At 44.8% G+C, this 19,747-nt stretch overlaps 1 protein-coding gene across 5 annotated transcripts in view; it reads left to right on the top strand.

Annotated features, from left to right (window-relative positions):
• Positions 1 to 416: 416 nt before the first annotated feature.
• PKHD1 (PKHD1 ciliary IPT domain containing fibrocystin/polyductin) overlaps positions 417 to 19,747 on the top strand; it is a 456,884-nt gene continuing 437,553 nt past the window's right edge. For all 5 annotated transcript variants that reach the window (XM_069562807.1, XM_069562808.1, XM_069562806.1 and 2 more), the window contains exons 1-7: positions 417 to 640; positions 4,256 to 4,383; positions 7,206 to 7,283; positions 7,908 to 8,052; positions 11,978 to 12,086; positions 15,624 to 15,681; positions 19,275 to 19,353. In XM_069562807.1, coding sequence (XP_069418908.1) covers positions 4,332 to 4,383; positions 7,206 to 7,283; positions 7,908 to 8,052; positions 11,978 to 12,086; positions 15,624 to 15,681; positions 19,275 to 19,353 — 521 coding nt within the window. In that variant the 5' untranslated portion in view covers positions 417 to 640; positions 4,256 to 4,331. The remainder of the gene's footprint in view (positions 641 to 4,255; positions 4,384 to 7,205; positions 7,284 to 7,907; positions 8,053 to 11,977; positions 12,087 to 15,623; positions 15,682 to 19,274; positions 19,354 to 19,747) is intronic.

Raw genomic sequence — 19,747 nt, 5'->3', positions numbered from 1 at the left:
GTTCTCCTAAAGTCGCATTCCTTACCCCAACACCTCGTCTCCGATTCGTTGGCCTGCCATGCAGTTGGATTCAGTAACATTTAGACTCACCCCTGCATAGTGAGAATGCCAACCTGCGGCAGGGCCTGTAGCAGCCTTTCCTCTTGATGAGAAGTCAGAGACTGCTCATGAATGGGGACCAGCCCTTCGGTGGCCCTTTGTCCTGGGCCTGTGTTCGATCACTGACTTACTGGCAGTTCTTTCAATCATTGAATACCTGTCTGTCTCATTGGGTGGACTTTCATCTAAACATCTTGTCTAGGGTACATGTAAGTGGAAAAAAATGTAAGACTTTCTTTGATCGTTAATGAAAGATCTTGGGGGAAAAAGCCTCAGTAGCTTGCGTTAATCATTAAACTTGCCCCATGGTCAGCTCTGAATTTTTTCTTTAGCACAGGTTTGGCTGGGACACAAACGAGTTAGGTGAGTTACAACCTGACGCAAGTAAGTTACCTGTGCTGCTGCAGGTGGGCTCTCGGTCTCACCAGGCAACACGGCCATCGGTTCCTAAGAGGAACAAGGTCATTCTGAAAGGAACAAGGTCATTCTGAAAGGAAAGGACTCCTCCCTTGAGTCCAAAGGAGAGAGAAACAGGAAAAAGGTACCGTTGGGCTCAGAAATGTCTCTGCTCTGTGTTTCCTAGATGTTGCCTTTTTGCTAATGTGTTAAACAAAGGAACTGGGGGATAGATGTAGCAGCCTCGCAGGTTTGTCTTTCAAAGCCCCACAGGGAGGGGGGCTGGGAAGGGGACAGAGAGGAGGAGGAAGAACAAGGGCAGAGTGGGGAGAGAGAGACAGGGGAGAGAGAACTGACCTGATGCACACAGCTCTCCTCTGGTTGAAAATATTCTGGTTAAAGTACTTAAATGGAGGCTGAGTTTGTTCTTAGGAAGAATTAGTGGATAATCATTTTAAGAGAAAATACATTTGTTATTGATTTGACTGCTCTATTTTAGAGGGAAGATGTAGGTCTGAACATAGAGGTTTTTTAAAAATTAATTTTTATTGGCGTATAGTTAACTTACAATGTTGTATTAGTTTTTACTGTACAGCAAAAGGAATTAGCCGTACAGGGACATGGATCCGCTCCCTTTTGGACTTCCTTCCCATTCAGGTCACCACAGTGCTTTGACTAGAGTTTCCTGTGCTTTAGAGTATGTTCTCATTAGTTATCTGTTTTAAACATAGTATTTATTGATCGTGTATATGTGTCGATTCCAATCACTCATTTCCTCCCACCTGCCCCCTCCCAACACAGGGTTTTAAGAAAACCAATATGTGACTATTTACTTCTGATGTTCTAAATTTGGGAGTAGGCACCAACATAAAATGCTAAAATCCCAGTCAGATTGAAAATCGACTCTCCTGTGCCTAACATATTCTGTTGGGTGTGACAAGTAAATCAAATCCGGTGCTTTTGGACTATAAGTAACTCCTGGGTACTTTTCTCTAGGCAGTAGATGTATTTCTGAAAATTAAATGTTTGAAAAATGAATCTTATTTCAAATAGGTGTAAAATATAGAGAATTTTACAAGTTAAAGAAACACCTGCTTAATCTACTTGAAAACTTTAGAACTCCTCTTGTAAATGAGAGTAGCTTCTGCCCCTACCCCAACTGCTGGGTACTTGAGGGCAGGTACAAGATAATTTATCTCTGTTTTTCCCAGCCCCAGTGGTACAGAATCTGCCTCTAATACAAGAACTGTGGGTTCTATCCCTAGGTTGGGAAGATACCCTGGAGAAGGAAATGGCAACCCACTCCAGTATTCTTGCCTGGGAAATCCCACAGACAAAGGAGCCTGGAAGGCTACAGTCCATGGGGTTGTAAAAGAGCTGGACATGACTTAGTCACTAAACAACAACACAAAGCACCGTGCCCAGCTTACATTAGGCATATGATAAATGTCTGTGGAGTGGAATGAACTACAGGTGATTATCCATTGCACTGTCTTAATTCGGACATACCTAAAAGATACATTTATTCTTAAGCTTTTTGTAGATACTTTTTTTCTGGGCATTTATTTATTTATTTTGTAATGGTAAAACTGTTTTTTCTGGCTTCAGTGTTTTCTTAACCCCTCCCCCCCAATATCAATGAAAGGGGTTTGGTACATTGAGGATATAATGTTAACACGTGGAGTCTTGCTTCACCTGTTACGAGGTCAGGAGGGATGGAAGCCGGTCCACCTCCTCCAGGTCATGGACGGGGCATGACTACCAGTCCACCTACAAGCAGGCCTCCTCCCACCCCACCCCGTGTACTTGAAATGTACCTTTTGTGTAAAGGTTCCACAACAGGAGCTGTTTTCAAAGATGCAGTTTTCAGAGAGCCATGTGGCATTGAGATCATTGGGATTGAACACGTGACTGAACACTGTTCAAGCCTCTGTACAAACTTTTAAGATTGTGATGGGTGGAGATCTATTCATCTTGCTAACACCCAAGAAGAGCCTCATATGTAAAAGTTTTCCTGCTTATGAAACCCAGCACCTGCAAATCTGGAGTGTTTGCCTCCTTCAAAGGTGTCTCCTTGCCCTCCGTATTTGGAGGCCAGTTAATTTTTTTCTTAAACCTTTATTTATTTGGCTGCTCTGTGTCTTAGTTGCAGCATGTGGGATCTAGATCCCTGACCAGGGGTCGAACCCAGGCCCCCTACATTGGGAGTGTGGAGTTTTAGCCACTGGACCACCAGGGAAGTCCGGGAGCCAGTTAATTTATGAATCTACATGGGGGACAGATTCTGTGGAGAGGCAGCTCCTGAGTTGGGCCCTGAAGGAGGCCAGGAGTTCTTTAGGGCATAAGAAAGTTGGGGGACTCTAGAAAGGGACCAGCAGGATCCAAGGCAGACGCTGCCATGTGGGGAGCTTGTGAAAGGGGAAGGAAATGTGAGGGGCAGGTCCGGGTGAAACTGCAGACTCAGGGCTTTCTGTGGGAAGCAGAGAGCATTTGAAAGGAAAACTGACCTTTGTGAGTGTCTTCTTTGTACCAGGCCCTGTGTTAATTTCTTTAGGTATGGAGAAGGCAATGGCACCCCACTCCAGTACTCTTGCTTGGAAAATACCATGGATGGAGGAGCCTGGTGGGCTGCATGCAGTCCGTGGGGTCAATAAGAGTCGGACTCGACTGAGCCACTTCACTTTCACTTTTCACTTTCATGCATTGGAGGAGGAAATGGCAACCCACTCCAGCGTTCTTGCCTGGAGAATCCCAGCGACGGGGGAGCCTGGCGGGCTGCCGTCTATGCGGTCGCACAGAGTCGGACACGACTGAAGCGACTTAGCAGCAGCAGCAGCAGCATGTGTCACCTCAGTTATTCTTAATAAAAATCCTCTCAAGTGTTCTTATCCTCTGTTTGACGTGATAGAGGTTTTGCTTTGAATTGAAAGCATTAAACAGGACAATGCCACAGTGGAAGCAGCGTTTAAGGAAGATGGTCCAGGCGTTGTGAATTGAGGTAGAGGGACCTGGGAGGTCCAGTTTGGAGGGTCCAGCTTTTTCTTCCTGTTACTCCCTCCCTGTTTCCTCTGCTGTGAGGGTAAGATGCGGCTGCTGCTGCTGCTTGGCCACTTCAGTTGTGTCTGACTCTGTGTGACCCTATGAACTGTAGCTTGCCAAAATCCTCCATCCATGGGATTCTCCAGGCAAGAGTGCTAGAGTGGGTTGCCATGCCCTCCCCCAGGGTATCTTCCCCACCCAGGGATTGAACCCTGGTCTCCTGCATTGCAGGCAGATTCTTTATGGCTGAGCCACCAGGGTAAGATAATGTCCTGCAAGTTTCCATTAGCATCAGTTTTTCAACCTGTTACCATGTTTAACATTCATTTTGTTAAGCTCTTCGCTCTTTTTTTGCATGTTGTTTGCTTCCTGGAGGACTGAGACTTCCAGAAAACAAAACAAAACAACCCCCTCCCCCTCGTCACCATTAACTAGTATTTTGACTCTGGAATTTACTTGCTTTTAAAATGTAAGTGTTTGCTTAAGAATGAATTAATGCAAGAGGTTACTATTACTTCCCTAGCTTGCGTATGCATAAAATAAGTGAATGAGACAGGAGAGGGGGTAGAATAGTGATGATTTTATAGATTGTCCTTTTTTTGCAAGTTGGGATGATGGCGGGTCTCTCAGAAGATCCTTAATTTTCCAAGTTTTAACACAGCAAAGCAATTGTATGTAAGCAAAAATGATAGTCATTTTCTTTTCATTTTGTTTTTAAAAGCTATGCTGCTCCAATCAAAATTGAAGATGTGTTTAATGTCTGAGCAATTTTGAAAGGATTGATTTCAGCGGACAAGATGACTGGCTCTCTGATCTACCTGACAAGTATCAAAATACTACTTTTGGCAGGTCAGTGAATGTGTTTTGAAGAGATTTTAAGGAGACCACAACAGGTTACCTTGAGAACTAGTTTATTGATACTTAAATATTATTGGGAAAGGTTGAAGGCAGGAGGAGAAGGGGACAACAGAAGATGAGACGGTTGGATGGCATCACTGACTCAGTGGACATGAGTTTGAGCAAGCTCCGGGAGTTGGTGATGGACTCAAAAGCCTGGCGTGCTGCAGTCCATGGGGTCACAAAGAGTCAGCATGACTGAGTGACTGAACTGAAATGAACTGAAATATTATTGGGGATGACCTATTAGTGTCTCCTCTAAGACTGAATTTTCTGTGCTTAATAATTTTTTTCTGTTTGTTGGTTGAGGTTGTACATTAAACAGTTATAAATATATACTTTAATTTTTAACAGCTAGTGGAAGTTGCTGTTATAGTCTAGAGCTTTTAATAATAACATAATCTTCTTTTTATAACTCCTTTTTGAGCCATACAATGCAGTTATTTTTAGATTTTATTACTTTATCTTCCCAAAGGAAGGCTTAGCTTGTCTTAGCAATGAACGGCTAAAATTTTCTTTTCTGAAATCGTGTCTCTACTTTTCTCAGCTAATTCGGTTATCCTCTGTATCTTCTTGGGGGCTTCCCAGGTGGTGCTAGAGGTAAGGAATATGCTTGCCAGTGCAGGAGATGCAGGAGACACAGGTTCAATCCCTGGGTCAGGAAGATCCCCTGGAAAAAGAAATGGCAACCCACTCCAGTATTCTTGCCTGGAAAACCCCATGGACAGAGGAACCTGGGCCGCAGTCCATAGGGTTGCAAAGAGTCAGACACGACTGAAGCAACTGAGTGCGCACGCCTCTAATACGGCTTTGAGGGCGAGTGTGAGCTGGTCTGGCCAGAGCGCCACCAGCGATTGTGTTCTTGTGAATGGGCCTTTACTGTTAGTGCAAGTTCATGTTCACAACCTAGAGTGAGGCCAGACAAACAGAATTTTGGAGCGTCAGAGTTTGGAGGGGAGAAACGTTTATTGCAGGGCTGTGCAAGAATGATAGCTTATCCCCTGGGGGAAAAAACACAAACAAACAAGCCTGAGTTCTCTGAAGGGTTTTAGCAAAGCCATTATAAAAGTCAGGTGAGAGTGGGGGGTCATTAGGTCAGCTCGCACAATTCTGACTGATGGTGGTGAGGTAACCGGGTGCTGTTACAGGGGTTAATATTATCAGTCCTCAGGCTCTCGAAGGCCTGGGGCTCTGTGCTCAGGCTCATCGAGTAGTTAACATCTTCCATTTGGTGGGGGATTTTCATATTTGCAGAGCAACTTAGGAAATGCGAATCAAATATATCCTGATGCCGCAGAGAGGAGGTAAAGCAGAGGCTATGGGGAAAAGCCTGTTGACGCCCCCTATCCCCCACCTCCTGGGAAGGCCCCATGGGGTCCTACTCAGTTACATCATCACTCTTGTGCACTGCTGCTGCTGCTGCTAAGTCGCTTCAGTCGTGTCCGACTCTGTACGAGCCCATAGACGGCAGCCTGCCAGGCTCCCCTGTCCCTGGGATTCTCCAGGCAAGAACACTGGAGTGGGTTGCCATTTCCTTCTCCAATGCATGAAAGTGAAAAGTGAAAGTGAAGTCACTCAGTCGTGTCCGACTCTTAACGACCCCATGGACTGCAGCCCACCAGGCTCCTCCATCCATGGGATTTTCCAGGCAAGAGTACTGGAGTGGGGTGCCATTGCCTTCTCCCTTGTGCACTGAGCCACCTGCATATATGCACATGGATGCCTTGGGCTTGCCAGAGTTGGCGTGGCCTCGATGATCCTTTAACTTTTCTAATACAGAAAAGTGTTTTGTAGGCTTCACTGGGGAGCAGATTTTTGCTGGCTTTACCTCAGACAAGGAATGTCCATCCAGGAGCACCCTCAAAGATGAGGCATTGATAACGTCATACTCAGCCTACAGTCTGTATGGGAGAACCCAGTTTAGCCTAGTGTGCAAGTCTATAGTGGTTTTTTTTTTTTTTTTTTTTTAATTTCAGCACTGATTGATGCTTCACTGCTTCTCTGAGCAGGCAAAGCAAAAATTTGGAGCATTTTGTATTTGGGGAGTCATTCTGATCAGGTATTCAAAAGAGGATGGCGTACCGAATAGGAGGATTGAAATAGAGACAGCTTCTAAAAGTTTCTGGGAAGTGGAAATATTGGAAATAAGTGGTAACTGTAAATATGACCTGATGAATAAAGAATTCGCCTGCAATGCAGGAGACACAGGAGACACAGGTTCGATGCTCGGGTCAGGAAGATCCCCTAGAGGAGGGCATGGCAACCCACTCTGTTATTCTTGCTTGGGAAATCCCTTGGGTAGAGGAACCTGGTGGGCTACCGTCCCTGGGGTCACAAAGAGTTGGATGTGACTGAGCGAGTAAGCACACACACACACAGAAAACATGACCTCCTGATTCACGAGTGAGTAAGAGGGAAGACGCATTTCAGATTCCATTAGGAACCAAGTGTATCCTTGAGGCTTCCTCCAAGGGAAGTGGAAATTCAGGATAGTCTTGGTGAACACTGGGTTTTTGGGTGTCTAGGATCAGTCAGAACTTTTCCTAAAATGGGAGCTTTGAAGGTGTGATTCTCCAGACTGAAAGCACAAATGACGCTTTGTCAGAAATGCAAATTCTTGGGCTTTACCCAGACCTACTGAAGCAGAAACTCTGGGGGTGGGGCTGTTGTTCTGGGCTGTATCAAGCCCTATTGGTGATTCTGAGGAATGCTAAAAGGAAGCTGGGGGACTGAATTTGCGCACTGAAGCCAGTGTCTCTCCTATTCACTTACAGTGCCTTGTCTGAATATCCACATTGAACCTGAAGAAGGTAGCCTCGCAGGGGGGACATGGATCACAATCATTTTTGATGGTAGGTTTTGGTCTTGCCAAATGCAAGTTTCTCATTTACTGATCTAGAGAATCCTAAAGGATGTGAGTCTCTGGTTTTCTTCTTGTCTAAGGACAGATGTAAAAGAGGTCCTGAAGGGGGATGGACCTACTGAGCACCCTCTCTGTTACTATTAACTATTAATAGGTGCCCACTTGCTAATGTCACATCACACCATTCCGTGTTTGGGTCCGTTTCCTTATTCTGAGCTGTGGAGTGGACTCAAGGAACCCTGATGAGATGATAGACATGTAGCCTAGAACTTGGCAATGTGACCCCAGAACCTTGGTTATCTGTCTTCCTTGCTGATAATCCTGCATGCTCAGTGTCTCCATCTTACTCCACGATAAAGAGTAACTTTCAGGGTTGGAGAATTCTTTCCTGGATTTAGATGGATGGACCTGAAATGAGAATTTTTAAAAAAGTAAAGTCATAAATGAGAACACTCATTCATATGGCACTCAGAAATGCCTTGGAAATAAGGAGCCTTTGAATTTTAGGTAAACTCAGTGCCTCCCACTGCCCCCTTGTGGCGTGTTTTTGTATTGCCCACTGTGGATTACAGCTCCGTTCAGCCTGAGACTCCCCTCTGTGCCTTGTGTTCAGGTTTGGAGCTGGGTCTTCTTCATCCCGCCAATGGCTCTCAACTGGAGATCCACCTGGTGAATGTGGCTCTGCCCACGCTGCCCAGCATCCCCTGTGACGTCTCCCCTGTCTTCCTGGATGTTCCAGCTGTGATGTGCAGGACCAGGTACCCGGGACTGGGAAGGCCAGATGGGATGAATACTTTCTTCATCTCTGCAGCTTTTGGTGGTGAATTAGAGCAACTTCTGCAGTGACTGCATTTACCAACATAGTTTCCTATCTGGGCTTAATGAGGATGAGATATGGGAAAGGATGAGACTATGGGAAAGATTTTTGAGAATTTTACAATATTTGTAAGGAGGAGTTGGATTATGTTTTCAGTTGCTGATTTTTTTGCAAGGCTTCTATTGCTATTCAGATTTTAATAAGTGAGGCTGTTTTACCATCTTCTTCCCTGATGGCTCAGATGATAAAGAATCTGCCTGCAGTGCGGGAGACCCGGGTTCAGTCCCTGAGTCAGGAAGGTCCCCTGGAGAAGGGAATGGAAACCCACTCCAGAATTCTTGCCTGGAAAATTCCATGGCCAGAGGAGCCTGGCAGGCTACAGTCCACGGGGTCGCAAAGGGTCAGACACGACTGAGCAACTTTCGCTTTTGGAGTAGGCATAATTGTAATGACTGTACATTAACTAAAAGCCATTTAGAAAGGAAATTCACCGTAGTCTTTAGTTTCTTTGCTGAGTTCGATGTGATGTTTACAGGATTCCAGATTTTCTATCGTCCTACTTAAGTTTTCATTGGCCACCAAAGTTTACACTAGTTCATTCTTTCTTTAATATCTTAGGCATGCTGCCTGAAAGTGGACCATTCATTAGAGAAAAGGAGATTATTATTTCCTTTTGCTTTCTGTTTCCTCTTTCAGGAAAGCTCCCCCTCCTCTATCTCTGCCAATTGAACCAACCACACTGCACACACTCCCTCACCCCTAACAGCCAACTGAGCATCATCTTTCCCTTCCTTCCCAGGGGGACAGACAAGTAGGAAGTGAAATCCAGGCTAAGAGGAAGGTGCGTGTTCTAGGAATCCATCAACGTGATGTGGGTGTGTGTGTTACACACTTTTTTGCGCAATTCATCTTCTTTGAGGGAGGACCTTTTTGTAATTTACACAAAGGCACAATATGCACAGCCTTAGTGGCCCAGTTTCCTCAGCTTTTTGTTTCTCCTGACACTGTGGCAGCTGCTCACTTTTCAGATTCATCCTCATGAAACTACGTGCTTCGAGGACAGAGGATGTGATCAACTCATCCTTGTAGTCCTTAGGATGCTGAGCACAATATCTTGCTAGTAGAAGATGCTCAATAGATATTTCTTAAACTGAAGTTCCTTATAGCATTGCTATAGGGAGAGATGATTTCTGTAGGTTATATAATATTTTAGGGGATAGAGTTCTTGCAAGAACTTGCTATGAAATAAGTCAAAACTCAATTTGCTTGTTCTGTTTTCTCAACCGCAACATACTAATGACTTTAACATGCACCATTGACTTTATATCACCATTTTAGAAGAAAAGAAATACAACCCTCTTAAATGTACTCTGATTGGGAGATGAATATAAAATTAAATTAGCACTCAAATGTGGGAAAATAATCAATGAAATACTGTTATTATCATAAAAAGACATGTCTGAGTTTGCAAAATTTGGCACTGGAGCGTCTAAATCAGCACTGCCCAACCAAAATATAATGCGAGCCACAAAGAAAACTTAACATTTTCTAGTAGTCACTTAAAAAATTTGAAAGAAAGAGGTGAGATTAATTTTAATGATACATGTTATTTAGCTCAACATAGCCGAAACACTGTCATTTTGCATGTAATCATTATGTAAATTTAATAAGACTTTGCGTACAAAGTCTTCAAAACCCAGTGTGTATTTTACCTTAATAGAATATCTTAATTGGTACTACCGAAATTCTTTTTTTAATAAATATTTTACTTATTGATTTAGGGCTGCGCTGGTCTTTGTTGCTGTGTGCAGGCTCTCTAGTTTCGGGGAGCAGGGACCACCCTCTAGTTGCCGTGCACGGGCTTCTCATTGTGGTGGCTTCTCCTGTCGCAGAGCGCAGGCTCTAGGGTGTGTGGGGTCAACTGTGGCACACAGACTCAGGTGCTTGGCAGCATGTGGAATCCTCCTGGAGCAGGGCTTGAACCCCTCTCCCCTGCATTGGCAGCCGGATTCTTAACCTCTGACCCACCTGGGAAGTCTGGGACTAGCCACTATTCAAGTGCTCAATAATCACATATGGCTAATGGCTAGCACATTGGACAGTGAAGATTTAAAGATTTAGAGTAATGTTAAAGATTTTAGGAGAAGTTTTGGAGGAGAGACACTTCTAAAATCTAACTCGTATTCATCATATTCTCCTCTCACAAAAATCAGACTGAATGGCGACCTCGAAAAGGCAAAGAAATCATTGTGATCTTCATGAAAAGAGGAGAGGAGGTCTAGGACTCTCTGGGGGATACGGGGAGTGTTTATGAGCTGCTGGAATAAGTGTTAAGTCAAGAGTTTTTGGCAACGTGTAAAATCAATGCCTTTTATCAGAAAGAGCCTCAGACTCAGGTCCTACTTTGCCCTTCACATTGGCACATTTACTTACCCATTAATCCATTAATATGTGGTTGTTGTTTAGTTGCCAAGTCGTGTCTGATTCTTTGTGACCCCATGGACTGTAGGCTGCCAGACCCCTCTGTCCATGGGATTTCCCAAGCAAGAATACTGGAGTCGGTTGCCATTTCCTCCTCCAGGACATCTTCCCCAATCCAGGGATCAAACCTGAATCTCCTGCAGTGGCAGGAGGATTCTTTACCACTGAGTCACTTGGGAATCCCCTCTATATGGAACTCATTATTTTTTAACTGGAAACTAGAGTAGATTATCTATCAAAGTCCCTTCCAACTCTTTATAGGACAGAATTTTTAAAATTTCAGGTCCTTTCAATAAAAGATTCATAACTTATTTTGCTGAAGGATCCAATCTTTAAAGTCGAGTGAATGGGTAGGGGAGGTAAAAAGTGAAATACAGGAAGCCTGGGTTAGCTCTGCTTCACAGGTGCAGAGGGCTTCCCAGATAGCTCAGCTAGTAAAGAATCTGCCTGCAATGCAGGGGACCCTGGTTTGATTCCTGGGCTGAGCAGTTCCCCTGGAAAATGGACAGGCTACCCACGCCAGTATTCTTGGGCTTCCCTGGTGGCTCAACTGGTAAAGAATCTGCCTGCAATGCGGGAGATCTGGTTTGATCCCTGGGTTGGGAAGATCCCCTGGAGGAGGGCATGGCAACTCATTCCCGTATTGTTGCTTGGAGAATTCCATGGACAGAGGAGCCTGGTGGGCTGCTGTCCATGGGATCCTGAAGTGTTAGACATGACTGATTGACTAAGCACACACACACACAGGTGCAGGAAGGACGTTTGAAGTAGTGAAGTTGGACTGGCAGCTTTGGCAATTCACGTTTTTTAAAAAATAATTTTATTTATTATTTATTTGTAATTAGAATATAATTGCTTTACGACGTTGTGTTAGTTTCTGCTGTACAACAGTGTGAATCAGCTGTAAGAATACACGTATCCCCTCCTTTTTGAGCCTCCCTCCCGTCCCCTTATCCCACCCCTCCAGGTCATCACAGAGCAGCACTGAGCTCCCTGTGCTCCCCAGCAGCTTCCACTAGCTGTCTATTTCACATGTGGTAGTGCTCCCCTCTCAGTTCATCCCACCCTCTCCTTCCCCACCAGGTCCACAAATCCGTTCTCTACATCCGTGTCTCTATTCCTGTCCTGCAAATAGGTTCATCAGTGCTATTTTTCTAGGCTCCATGTATATGCGTTAATATATGATATTTGTTTTTCTTTTTTCTGACTTACTTCACTTTGTATGACAGACTCTTTATTCATCTACATTGCTACAAATGACTCAGTTTCATCCCTCTTTATCGCAGAGTGATATTCCGTTGTATCTGTGTACCACGTCTTAATCCATTCATCCGTCGATAGCAATTCACGGGTGATTCATACGGATTTCCACTTTCTGCCCTCAGATCTCTACTGCCTGAAGCACAGGAGGGTGTGTACTCCCTGGAAGTGCAGGCTGGGGGACAGGTGGTAGGCAGCCCACATCCAGGACCACAAGACAGCTGCACTTTCAAGGTGGGTTCCAAGGAGGGAGGAAAGTGTGTTTGCCTGATCTGAGGGTGTGTTACTTTGTTGACAAGCAAGTTACATCTCAGCTAGGGAGTCTGTCTGCTTTGCCAGGATGATATTCATGGGGTTTCTGAGACTATCTTAAGAAAGTAAAGATAGAGCATGTGAATGTCAGGATCTTGCTAAGTGCTTTATACTCATAAACTTAATACAACAATTTTATGGGGTAGTTTTTTTATTTTCCTGCTTTTACAGATGAGAAACCTGGGACTCAGGGAGATTAAATAATTTGGCCGTGTCGTCCAGTTTATAGATTGTAGAGCCAGGATTTGAACCAGCATCTAAATCCTCATTTAAATGGAAGCCCATAAAGGAGCCTCAAAGATTACCATTGGGCATCAGTGGTTCATCTTACAGAGATCATCTGGAGTGTCAACGTGGTGAAGGGACTCAGGGACCCAAGTTGTACCTTCCTCTCTGCTTCACAGTTGATTTCTGCTTCTCTTTCCAGTCCTCAACCAAAAGGGCGTTGGCTGCTGCAATTCTCCTTCAAGCTCAGAGACAGCCAAAAGCAACCAGGGCAGGTGGGGTGGGGGTGGTTGGGGGAGAGAGAGTGAGAGAGAGTTTATGAGACAATGCCTGGGCTTATTTTAGAGGTTCCATATGCATTAATTTTACATTGGGGCTTAATGTTGTTTAGTCTACTGCCCATTTCAGATTGGTTTTATTAATACACTAAAATAATCTCTGAAAGCATAGGTTCTAGACTTTCTATAATGGGCATTGGTTCAGCAGGGCCCCTTGCCATGGTTGTACTTCCCACAAGGAGCCTCCATTTAAGAGGGTTCCTAAGAGCACAGTTTAGTTATTAATTAATGCTCCTTTACAACAAGTCTTCGTTTTCTAAATTCATCTCTCATACGATCTGCATTTTAATATAGGCAATTCATCTTTAGAATTTGCCATCTATTCACATTTAGCAACTTGTTTCTCCCTCCAAGGGAATCTTGTTTTCCAGAATTTTGCTTCTGCACATATGGGGCAGAAAGAAAAAAATTATTCTTTTTTATTAAGACTCGCACCGCCACCTCTACAGTGTCTCAATGAATAAAACAGAAGAGAGATGGCCGGGCATGGTCCTTAATCACCATGCTGTTTTTGGTTTTGATGGCCTTTCACCCCAGATAATAGTTTTCCTACTGATTAAAAGATTAGGAAGGAGAGAGAGGGGAAAGAAAAGAAACACTTCCTAAAATCACACATTAAAGATAGCAAGTCCTTCAGTGGTTCCCCGAACTCGGTAAGTTGATGAAAAATCACCAGGGGATGCAGTTAATGAGAGGCATTCTGAGCTGAAGGAAACCCAGTGTCTGCCTTTGTTTGGGGACTGGGGCTAGGGGAACCGTGTGTATTAAAAATTAATTCCACCTCGCCAGTCCACTCCAAAGAGCCTGCTGCAGGCACTGACAAGTTAGAACAGCTCACAGAAGGTTTATCAAGCAGCTGGTGGCTCGGCTTTGTCACTCTCATCCTCTGCTTCTCAGCTCCCCATCTTGCTGCTGCCGACCCTACTTGGGCTCAGGGATCAGCATGAGGAAAGCCGGATTTGGAAGCTCATTAATTTTTCACTCTGTCACGTCTCTAGCTTGGTGGGTGACCAGAGGCCTGTTTCTCTTAAAAAAGTACCGCTTTATGTCATGTCAGCTCACAGAGAAATCACAAGTGAAGCCCTTTCCGAGGTTTCCCTCTGAGCCTGCTCCACCACCCTGAGGACCTGGGAGGGGTGATGAAGCTTTCTTTCCGCTGCTCTTCTGGAGGAAGGCATACAGCTGAAGGGTAGACCTTGTATTTTAAGCTGGAAGTTGACAGGTGTGTTTTCTTGTGTGGTTTGGACTTGGTTGTTTCATCTGCCTCCGTTTCTAACATCTGGGAGATGGGGCAGTAACCACTGCTCTATTTCACGAAGCTCCCATGATAAAGTCCCAGTGGGCATGACAGTGGTCTGAAAGGTGTCCTGGCAGGAGGTGGAGGTCTGGGTGCGGGAGGAGGCTGGGAGAGAGGGAGTGTACGTTTGGCAAGTGTGTGTGGAGCTGTGTTAATCTTTATCCTTCGGTGCCATCAGAGACAGCTCCCAGCCTGTGAAGTCACAGCATTCTTCTTTTGACCCCCCGACTGTGCATATTTTCTGTGCACTCTTTTCTGACCTTTTCTGTTAGGAAGCGAGGAAACTAACCTTGATGACAGACTGCACCGATGTGTGAATCAATACGTAAAGCCCGCACTTGCCAAGACACGGTCAATGTCTGTTGATTCACGATGTCTGATGAGGGCTGGTGATTAACACCGGAGTTACTCTTTAGTGGCCTCCTCCCTGGGAAGGAGGACTCCTGGGGTGCTGGAAGCTGACCAAGTGAAACAATTTGCTGTCTTGGCTTTGCGGACGGGAGGTACAGTAGGTTTGGGGAGGGAAGGTGGTCTAGGTGTCTGTAAGAGTTGGGGGTGAGGGTAGCAGGGTGGGGAGACTGGGTCTCCTCCTGGGTGAATCGTTAGCATGGGGCTCAAACGGCGGCCAGGGCAGTCCATCCTTATGACTCTCTGTTTCTTCCCAGTCTCCCTGACTGTGAAATGCTGCATTCTGGGACTAACCCAGAGGATGATAGGTGATATGGGATTCCTGGAATTGTCTCCTTTTCTCCTTTGCTTCCGGGCAGTGTGTCAGTTGTCTCAGATGGGGCCTCTCCATGCATTCACAAAAATGTAAATGTTTCCTTATACCAGGCTGTGCCCAGGGATACAACCAATGACTTAGGCCCTGCCCCTGCCTCTCTGGAACTTATAGTTAGCACATAATGTGCTTCAGGGGGTGACTTGAGTGCCATGACCAGGCTCCCCCTGCCTCTCCCATCCGAGCTGCTTTCCTCCTTGGAGAATAATGTTGCTTCTCATTCGTTGCATCATGTTCCCCTGCCCCCCACCACCCCCCAACAGGCATCTTCCATTTTCCCGAACAAGTCTCCCTTGGGTATCTTTCAAACTTCTAATTTTCTTAGCTTGCTTATCCCTACCAAGGTACTGGCTGATAATAATTTAAGTTGCAATCCTTTCAATGTAAATAAGCAAATTATTGTCCAAAAAAGTTAAAAAAAAAACACTTCAAGACCCCAAGATATCAAGTTGCAATAATGGAATTAAAAGGTTGGTATTTTGAAGCATGGCTTGCCTACCTTTCCTTTGGTAAAACATGCTCCTGGTATGACCGGTGGGCTGGTAGAAACAGACTTGCCCAGGTGTGAGTGATAATGGTGCAGGGGAGACAGATGACCTTGTCAGATTCCCTTGACCTCATCTATGGAAGAACTATGACAACATCTATCGTCTCTGCTTCATGGAAATATCATGAAAATGGAAAGAAGTAGAAGTGATTTGAGGAAATACAGCGACTTGCTTCCGTAGATGAATGGTCTGTGAGGAATGGCAGGCTTCTTGTGTGTGGCGTTGTGCTGTTCTGATGAAATGCTTACCGTGATAACTCTTTCTAAACAGTTTTCCAGGGCACAGACACCAATTGTTTACCAAGTTAATCCAGCCAGTGGAGTTCCAGGTAAGAAATCTATTAAGAAAGGAGTAAATAGGAATCTCTTTAACAAAGCTATGGTAAACCCTTCGACCCTGGTAGATGGTCTCTATAAACAGCAAAATCTTACCGCTTCTCTGATGTTGTTTTGAAGGTGAGTGTCAACCCCTGGTTTACTTTAACCCTGGTTTGGTTTCACCTCTGGGCACTTTTGCTCTATGACGCCACTGATAATCAAAGGAATCCTTACGTGAAAAGAAAGAGAGACCAGCAAAACCAAACCAGGTGTTGCTGGAGAATGGAGAAAATAGACGTCATCATCACTCCTAAGTTTATAATCATCCACATGCTAGCAAACCTTTATTGACCCTCTCTGGCAGCCAGGATCTGTTCTAAGCTTTTGGTTTGTATTATCTCATTAGATCCTCATAACACCTGGTGCTATAAGAACTATTATTAGTTCCATTATGGAGATGAGAAAATGAGATACCAAAAAGTTAAGTAATTTGTCTAAAGGCATGCCCCTAACGAGTGGTCAAGCTGAGGTTTGGACCCAGACAGAATCTAGAGTGGGCCCATGTACCTTACATTGATTGTATTTTGTATTGAGCCGAGTTGGGTGCCACTTGGAAGGCCGTTAAATCTGGTCCTTATCCTGGGAGTTTGGTTATGAGCTAGAGAGCACACCGACATGCAGAGACCAAGAGCACAGAAAAGAAGAGAGAGAATGCTGGTGGGGTCGAGGCTGGACGTAAAAGAAAGGGGCGCAACTAAGACCTGCCAAACCAGCTTTAAAACTAACAGTGCACAGAGCTAGGATTACATACAATTTGCAGTCTGATTCTTGACAAATTCCTACATCTACTTGAGGTTTTTCATTTGTTCAGGGATTCCAGATGGTATAAGTATGGGGATACAAGTTGTTCAATTTTTACTTGTGACTATGTCTCAATACATGAACTGATGTAGTTTCGAATGGCTCAAAAATGTCAAAATGAATATCCGAGTCACTGAGAAGTGTCTCTGGTGCATCTGTACAGAAACACAGATATATGTGTTTTTTAAATTACATCCTGAAGAATATGAATTTGGCATTATTAGTGCACATTACTCAATAATCAAGACATGATCATGTTTTATTAAAAAGAGATGTGACCTGTGAAAGTCACACGCCGTCATTTGGCTCCCCCTGTTTGGACGATAGAAGCCTTGTTAGGATGAGGGATGAGGAGGGAGCCTGTTGTGAGCGGTGTGACGCAGGGAATCAGCTGACACTCAGATTAATCAAGGCCATTTCTCCCACCCAGTTTGAGTTCTTCACACTGTCTTCTCCACCTTCGGGGAGAACTGGTTGGAGTGCTCCCTCTGGGCAGGATCCACACGGCTGCATCTTCAAAATCACTTTCCAGACGATTACTCTCATTTCCTTTGGGAAGCCTGCCCAGAGTAGCAGCCGCGGAGATGGGGGAGGTAGCGGGGACAGCAGAGATATTTTGTGAGCAGTTGATTTCCTATATGTGGTTAACAATCCTCCACTGTGACGTGGAATCCACCCCCTACCTCCCCCAGCTCATGGTCTGGCTTAGCCATTTGTCAGCTGCTGTTGGGCTTCTTTGTTCAGAAATAAGACAAAAACGCACGGGAATTCCTAGTTTCTATAACCTCCTATTCGTTTTTAAAATGGTGCCCATCAGTTGTAGAAATCATGCCTGCCAAAGCCAGGAAACTGATCATTTAGCCCTGATGAAATGAAGGTGAGTTATTTTGCTAGATGGGACGGCAGTGGAGACCTTCAGACTCTATGTGTTGTGTTGTGATTAGTCGCTCAGTCACATCCAATTCTTCGCAACCCCATGGACTGTAGCCCACTGGCCTCCCCACAGGGCTCCTCTGTCCACTGTGATTCTCCAGGCAAGAATACTGAAGTGGGTTGCCATACCCTCCTCCAGGGGATCTTCCCAACCCAGGGACTGAACCCAGGTCTCCTGCATTGCAGGCAGATTCTTTACTGTCTGAGTCACCAGGGAAACCCAAGAATACTGGAGTGGGTAACTTATCCCTTCTCCAGGGGATCTTCCTGACCAAGAAACTGGACCAGGTTCTCCTGCATTGCAGGCAGATTCTTTACCAGCCGAGCTACCAGGGAAGCCCTAGGCTTCCGCCAATCCCATGACCTTTGTCTAAGTCGACTAACTTCCCCCTCATTGTACTCGTTCCCTGGTCAAGTGCCTGCCGTACTTCCTGGAAGTTTTCCATTGTTTTTGGACCAGTCATCCAATGACTGCAGCTAAAATCACTTCCTATTAATAAAACATATGCACAGCATGTCAGGAAGCATTACTTCTTGGTCATATTCTTTTTTGGCCTTAAGTGTAGCCGTGAAGAAATTCAAAGTCCTCTGAAGTCGGTGGCCTCATGAGCCCTATAGGTGCCCTTCCCTCTTCTAATTTTGAGGTTTTGTCTAGTTAACCAGCACCTCTCTTATCTCTTAGCATTGTGATACTGGAAGATGACAGCCTCAATGGTTAAAATTCTATCATTATTTGGAAGGCATACTCTTGCAGGTTGTGGGATTGTGTGGTGAACTTGAACTGCATTGCCTTGCTATGCTATGTTTGCTTCAAACCTTGTTTCATGCATTTCCACAGATCTAAATCTCGGTGCTTTTCAACTGGAGGAAGTCAGCTCAAGTAGCTGCTGGTATGGGCCCCAGAATGTTTCTGAGAAGGGGCTGTTGTAGATTTCTTTCCCAGGTCCTCTGAGCAGAGACGTTGGGGGTAGTGCTGAGAGTGCCCTTGATGAAAAGGGTTGTTGATGCCTGCTCCCCTAATCCAAAAAACTCAAAAGAGGCGAGTGTCAGGGAAAAGCTTGCTACCCAATGGGAATCTCTGCAAATTGCATAGAGGAGACCCAGCTGAGAAAGTCATGCATTCATCAGTGAGCAAGGCAGTGTGAGCTGCCTGTGGATCCCCATTTTGCCTGATGTTTGAACATGAGTATTTTTGTTGAATGAATAACACATGCAGTGGCTCATTCTTTAAGCCAGGGCTCTGTTGCTCTCTCATGTCCTTTCTGACTTCCTACCCGATTGGTTCATCCATGACATTTATCTTTTGTACTCTGAGATACAGAAAAAAGTTTAGTATTTTTGAATATCCCACCAGATTGTGTGATGTGAGCCTTCTCTTACCACATGTGTCCAGAGGAAAGTCACATGGAACACTCCCAAAGAATATTATTCTTAAATCTCGTGTAGGTGAGTGGTCTATACACAGCCAAGAGAGGGGAGCAAGGCAGTGTATTTCAGCAGGCCCCTCCCTCCCTTCCTCCATCCCTCCCTCCCGGGGAATGAGGAAGGCCTGCTCTTCCTTCCGCTCCATACCTACGTGATAAAGTCTGCACTGGCGATGGTTGATTATTTTTGCTTCCTTGATATCGAAGACTGGGTCATACTTGGTGATCCTTTCCTGTTGTACAATTTATAAAACTGTGTTAGTATTCTGAGTCACGACCAGTTTGGCCATTTTGAGTAGAGGTAACTGAAAAAAAAAATACAGTTTATGTTATATATTTAGAGTGTGAGCTGAATAGGTTAATTAAAAAAATTTTTTTTCAAACAGGAAAGCTAATACATGTGTATGGCTGGATTATCACTGGAAGGTCAGAAACCTTTGATTTTGATGCTGAGTACATTGATAGGTAAGTGTGTGCTTGTTTCTGCGTTCGACCTGTTACAGATATGCAGGATTGCTCCCTGAGACCGGCTTCCTTGATAGCAATAAATTGTGAGCAGTTGGCACAGAACTGCTATTTTCCTCTTCGCAGTTTATGGTCCCTGGTGAGCTGGGCTTCAGCAAACTTGGCTAATGTAATTGCAACTGGTCGATTAAGTCGGTCCATTTATTTACTGACAACTAGTCACTCTGGGCACAGTGTGAGTTGTACTGTAATTGCGTCTGTGGATTTTCTTTCTTGATTCTTCCCCTTCTCCTTCTTGTTTCTCAGGCTGGAATAAATCTTTTATAACCGTGTGTGAACCTGACCATTGTAACATCCTTGTTTGTTATCCATCTGTATATTTAGAAATTCTGTT

Source organism: Ovis canadensis, chromosome 20 (genome assembly GCF_042477335.2).
Source record: "Ovis canadensis isolate MfBH-ARS-UI-01 breed Bighorn chromosome 20, ARS-UI_OviCan_v2, whole genome shotgun sequence".
Classification (NCBI taxonomy): domain Eukaryota; kingdom Metazoa; phylum Chordata; class Mammalia; order Artiodactyla; family Bovidae; genus Ovis; species Ovis canadensis.
Note: the sequence above shows the minus strand (reverse complement) of the source record. Positions and strands in the feature narration are given on the sequence as shown.